Raw genomic sequence first — 6,382 nt, forward strand, 5'->3', positions numbered from 1 at the left:
TAAAAATTAAGAAGAGAAGAAATACACTCAAAACACTTAAAAATAGAATAATATGGACTTCATACAAAAATTCAAGTAAGATCTACCCTAAAGAAATGAGTTTTAAGGCGAGATTTAAAAATGCCAAGGGATTTTGCTTGCCTTATCTCAATAGGTAAAGATTTGCATAGTTTTGGAGCAAGTGAAGAAAAAGCCCTATCTCCCATCGATCTTAAACGGGTTGACAGAACAGTTAACAGACCAGTTTCAGATTTCAGTTTCAGGTCATGCTTTGGGGTGTAGGGAGTTAAAAGCTCTGACAAATATTGAGGTGCCAAACCATGCAAAGCCTCATAAGTTAGCATGTTTAAATGGTTGTAAAATGTGACATTTCGTGTGTTGTGCAATTGTAATTAAAAGTACAATAATTGTCACAATTACATATATTTCAATTTTTGTAAAATGTAAATGTCACAATTACATATAAATACACTATAATAATATATATACACGCATACATGTAGGTACAAAAGTTTTGAATACTGAAATGAAGATTACACACAATAGTTATTTAAATTTGACCAAAAAAAAAAAAGAAAGAAAGGTAATTATCCATTGAAAATGATTTTGTAATTGAGTGGGAATGAAGACATCTGTTAACCAAGCAAGTGGGCACAGAACCGACCAATGGCCAAATACTGGCTGATAATATCAATCCATTACTAAAAACATTGTTCCAGAACATTATTCCAAAACATTAACAGCACAGCGAAAATAAATAAACATACAATTTGACCAAATAAAATGTAATAATTCCCAGTATGATCATTTTACTGATTAAATTAAACAGAATTAAAGTGCAAATGAGTTGGCCAGCATTTCATGTCCTTCCTTCATGTCCATCTTTTTAATTTCATCCTTTATCATCCATAATGAGAGAATATTCCAGAATACATGTACAGAAACCTTTGGAGGACTGGGCTGACTGGGTTATTCCATACTTAGTGATATCTATTAAATGCTCACATGTTAAATGAAGAATGCATAACATACATTTTAGGAATTACGAGATACAGTGCATCCAGCAGTCAATGTTTTATGATCCATATTTTTCATGTATCATGATCCTGGGGTTTTATTGTTGAATTAATGTCATTCATAGGTTGAAGTGAACCTTGTTCCTCTTGGACAGATGCGTTTCTATTTACTACACTAGAGTCCCAAAGTGAAACATCATTACTCTCTGTTTTACAAGCACTGAACTTTGTCATAGTCAGTACACGATGCCGGAACTCTTTGGAGAGACAGAGGTAAATGACAGGATTAACAACACAATGGAGAAGCCCAAAAACTGCCGTTATTTTGCTAGCTGTCCACTGCCTCCCTTCACACTCTTCTGCCACTGCTGAAGAGACGCTCTCTGATGTCTGAACAGTGTTCACGATGAAGGTAATGTTGTAGGGTGTCCAGCAGATAAAGAAAACCAGCACAAGGACTGCAATGATAGCTGTCCTTTGGCCCTTCTTCTTCTGCTGGCACTTTGAGTTGTGCCGTAACTTTAGTAGGACAAAGGAACAGCAGCACAGCAGCGCAAGTACCGGTAGAACAAAAAGATGCGGAAAACGAGAGGCAAGATGCCAGGAATCGGGCGGATAAGAGTGAATACATTCCCGTTTACCCTCATTTGTGCCACTGATGGGGCTCAGAAAGATCCAATTAGGGATGGAAAGGAGCAGGCAGAGGACACAGATAATCAGGCAGCAACAGTGAACCACCACAGGCTTTTTACAAGAAAACAGCTGTACTCCATGGACGATGGACAGATAGCAGTCAACACTGAGGCAGGCCAACGTGAAGATACCACAGTAGAAATTGATCTGAAGAGAAAAGGAAACAGTTATTACTACAAAACTACTATAATAGACTGCTAATGACCAATTGGAATGTCCAAAAATCATTTAAAAATGTAGTTTAAAACATGCCAGTTCTTATAAATGTATTCATGTTGGCTTCATATGGCTTTGAAATCTTTTTATGAGAAAAAAAAAAAAAGTTTACATTTATTGACAAAAAAATGTGTCATGTGATGCATCCATCAAGTATAAAGTAACAACATATTTAATTATTTATTTACATTTTTTCACACACACACACACACACACACACACACACACACACACACACACACACACATAGGGGCAATGGATATATCTATCTCATAATATTAAATATAGCATTGTAAGATTTATTAGAAATATTATAAATTATTAATTTATAAGCATCATTAATGTATGCAATTTTGGGGAATCACACCACATGACATTTTAAAACCTGAACTAACCTTGCCTTGTCATTAAAAGGTTGAATTATCTGATATTTTAGTCTTATTGACCTTGATACACCGTCATGTGGGTCCGCAGTGGTCCTCTCTATGATATAATTTCTTGTTTTATGTTTTTATTCTGCATGTTGGTTGCACCAAGTGACTTCGATTCATCAGACAATATTTAATAAATAGTAATAAATAGTAGTAGTAATAATAATAAAATATAAATAATAATAAATAGTTTTGTAGTTGTGTAATTCTTTGAAATGTTAAGCCTTTTTTTTCACTATATTTTTTTACTTGTGCCCCCCAAATATCAAAATGAATTTAAATTCAAACAAACTCATCATAAAAGATGTATATTCAAGTCATTTGTATATATATTTTTGAAGTATTTAAAATTAAACACATGGATCTGGACAAAAAAGCCTCAAGTCACTTGTCTAAGTGATGTCCAAAATATTACCATGTTACACAATGTTACTCTAAAAGCTTGGTTTTTTAACTGTTGAAAACAAACAAACTAAATAAAAAAGTCTCTTTACTGGATGCCATCGGAAGATCCAAAACCTGTAATTCCACGCCAATTTGATTTCAGTGTCATTAACTTTTAAACACGCCTGATGTGTGTACAATGAAAACGCTATTTAACCCAAAGACATCTACGAACGTATCAAACCGATACATAAACAAGCCAACAGTAACTCACCTCGAACAGAACTCCAGACAGTTTGCAGAGCTCTACTCCCATGATCCATCCCTTAACCGCATCTACAGCCCAGAGAGGCAGTGTGAAGAGCAGCAGACTGTCTGCTAAACTCAGAAGAAGGATGAAGATGTCCATCACACTCAGGTTCAGCCTCTTAAGCAACAGTATTGCCAGCACCAGTCCGTTTCCCAGCAGCCCCCACAAGAACCCCACAGAGTAAAACAGGGGCATGAAGACCGCCAAAGCGCCAGAGACTGTGCTGGACGGACAGACCACCTCCTTGTACTCATAATCAACATAGTCGAAGGTGTTGTTATTCTCAAACAGTCCGTGCAGGTCCACCTGCATGTTTGATTAAAATAAAAACAGACTTAACCAAGGGTCAATGAGACACTGTAGATTAATATCTGACTGCAGCTATTCGTGAATTGAGTTGTCAGCTGCGGAGAGTGTTTTTTATGTGCAAACAGTCACATGCTGGGTTTCACATGATGTTGCAACAATAGCTAAAAGGAAAGTAAAACTGTGGGTGGAACAGCTGACTGCTGTAGAGCAAACTGAGGGGGTCAATACCCGCGCGCACATTCAAAAACAAGCTCAAATCTCCTGCTTTGACATTGAACTGCTTAGTCGAATTGCTAACACACATATGTGGGTTTGATTTAAGTTTGCAAACCCATTTAGTTGCTCTCGAACGGTTAATTCCGAAAGCTATGGATATCAAAAACTTGATTTGTTTGGTTAGTGAGTTACTATGGTCATAGATTTAGTTCAAGATATCTGTATAACAAACGTTTAAACTCGACACGGCAGAACATTTAGAGGAAACCGATAGTGACAGAATCATGAAACTTTATACGCATCTATAAGGTTACGAGAACACTTACAGGTGTTGCCATGTTCTTGCTTGTCTTTGTTTGTCTTCCTTTCTAAGCAGCCCGCAGTTTCTTTCGTTTACGTAACCCGTTTATTGAGAGTATGTTTGCTCATTACCAATACATTTGGTTACCGTGCACGCGCAGAGTGAAAGAGAAGGAGTAGATACGATGATCCTGCCTTTGTTGATTTTTTTCCCCGTCTTAACCCATTACATCATCCAGGTAGCTCTAGTTCCTTCCTACCTACTATCCCGTGCACTCTTGCCCCAGCTGGTTATATCTAAAAATATCTTACACTAACTTGGTAATGTACACATCCACAAGTGGTTTCAGCAGATGTAGTGCGCCCTCTAGTGTTTGATAGTCTAAAATGCAGCTGCATTAATACCAAAGTCCCTTTAAGGCAGGGGTCTCAAACTCAACTAGCTCCAACTCACACCTGCTTGGAAGTTTCTAGTGATCCTGAAGACCTTGATTAGCTGGATCAGGTGTGTTTGATTAGGGTTGGAGCTAAACTGTGCAGAGCCGTGGCCCTCCAGGAATTGAGTTTGAGACCAGTGCTTTAAGGCAAGTCATGTCACTCGGGGGCCATCTTTGAAATGCCTCTCGGGCATGCAAGTGCAGCTATCACTTTGTGTGGGGAAACATTAAATTCTCCCAAACTGTTCAGTAAGCTTACGATTAAATTTCATATTTGAAATCACCAATGAAATCTGACAAGTTTTTTTTTTTTTTGCTCAAATAGCTTTTTAAAAAGCGTATTTTTTTTCAGGCTAGATCAGCCAGTGCTAAGCGCACCTCAGACCGGGACGCTTCTAACGGCAGCTGCAGTGATGCGCTGACTTTACAGATTAGCAATTGGCTCTTTAATTCAGAAGGCGGGGCTTCCTGCGATTGAGCAGCCATATTGAGCATTGCATTTTTCCCCATTCAAAATTGGGTATTCTATAGTCTTTGCCTATACACAGACAGACACACACAAAAGTTGTGGCTGTTCAGCAATGCTGAAGTGGTGGTTGAGGTCCGCTCCAGTATAAAGCACCTGTTAAGCCCAGATGGTTTTTCAGCGGTTCTTTGGGGTGGTTGAGGTGCTATACCACCAGTGCCATACAAAGAGCCCCTGTATAACTCTGTATAACCAAGTCTCTTAGTTTAGTTGGGGTCTTGGGGAAAGGATTAAAAAAACAACATTAAAATACAGTGTATTTCCTGAAGATAATGTGGTTCTCAAGCTTTTTGATGATTTTGGTGATCTGGACCTTGGCGACTTAAGTTCTCATGTTACTCCATGTGCGAAAAATTTAGGTGTGTTGTTTGATTCAGGTCTCAAGTTCGATAAACAAATTAATTCTGTTGTTAAATCCTGTTTTTATCATTTACGACGTCTCGCAAAAGTCAAACCTGTTCTTTCTTTAAAGAACTTTGAAAAAGTTATCCATGCATTTATTACTTCACGCCTTGATTATTGCAATTCACTTTATTATGGTGCAAATCAATCATCCATCGGGCGTCTTCAAATGGTACAAAATGCTGCAGCCAGGCTGCTGACTGACAGTCGAAAATTTGATCATATCTCTCCCATCTTAACTTCTCTGCATTGGCTACCAGTCAAACTGAGAATAGATTTTAAAATTCTAGTTTTTGTTTTTAAAGCATTACATGGCCTAGCACCAGCGTATCTTTCTGACATTTTACATTATCACAATCCTTCTAGGTCACTTAGATCAGGCAGCCTTGGATTGCTCTCTGTGTGTAGATCGAGGTTAAAACATCGTGGAGACCGAGCTTTTGCGACAGTAGGCCCCAAACTCTGGAACAGCCTACCGGTTTCGATCCGAATGGTGTCATCACTTTCCTCTTTCAAATCAAAACTTAAAACACATTTGCTTAGTGTGGATTTCTAATTTATTATTATTATTTTTTTATTTTTTTATTTTGAGATATTATCATCTGTATCTTTATTTGACTTCTATTATCTGTACAGCACTTTGGCCAGCACTGGGTTGTTTTTAAATGTGCTTTATAAATAAATAATGAATGAATGAATTGCTGCATTAACAGGAAAATAATTATAGTGACATAAACAAAGTTCCAAGTGCCCAACCAAAGGGAACGCTAATCACTATAATGGTGCATAAAAAAATAAAAAAAACAACCATTGTTGTGATTCACGTGCTGAATGTTTAAGTCTGTGTGTGACTTCAGCATATTGTCACACACTATTTAAGGAATATATAAACCCAATTAAAAACACCTCAAGGTATTTCTGACAAATGAAATTTGAAAAAGTTTATTAATAAACACATACAAGAAAATACACTAACGCTTTAACTAGAAGATAGGTCACCTTCTAAAAGCAACCTATTTATTACGTTTCTTCCCTTGAAGCCAAATTACTTTGCCTTCACGATGCATTGCTGCATCACTTTCCTCTTTCAAATCAAAACTTAAAACACATTTGCTTAGTGTGGATTTCTAATTTGTTATTTT

General features: G+C 37.2%; 1 protein-coding gene across 1 annotated transcript; it reads right to left on the reverse strand.

Annotated features, from left to right (window-relative positions):
* On the reverse strand, positions 1–4,293 carry LOC107671169 (C-X-C chemokine receptor type 3-like). Its single transcript, XM_016464039.1, has 3 exons — positions 3,902–4,293; positions 3,015–3,356; positions 1–1,856 (listed from the first exon to the last, which is right to left on the reverse strand). Exons 1-3 carry the CDS (start codon positions 3,911–3,913, stop codon positions 1,092–1,094), a joined length of 1,119 nt encoding a protein of 372 aa, XP_016319525.1. The 5' UTR covers positions 3,914–4,293; the 3' UTR covers positions 1–1,091.
* Between the last annotated feature and the right edge of the window lie 2,089 nt (positions 4,294–6,382).

Source organism: Sinocyclocheilus anshuiensis, unplaced genomic scaffold, assembly GCF_001515605.1.
Source record: "Sinocyclocheilus anshuiensis isolate Anshui unplaced genomic scaffold, SAMN03320099.WGS_v1.1 scaffold1286, whole genome shotgun sequence".
Lineage (NCBI taxonomy): Eukaryota > Metazoa > Chordata > Actinopteri > Cypriniformes > Cyprinidae > Sinocyclocheilus > Sinocyclocheilus anshuiensis.

Excerpts from the sequence above, each read along its gene's own strand:
- LOC107671169 (XM_016464039.1), bottom strand. Across the intron at positions 1,857-3,014 it reads TGTCTGGAGTTCTGTTCGAG|ATCAATTTCTACTGTGGTAT; the intron begins GTGAGTTACTGT and ends TTTTCTCTTCAG.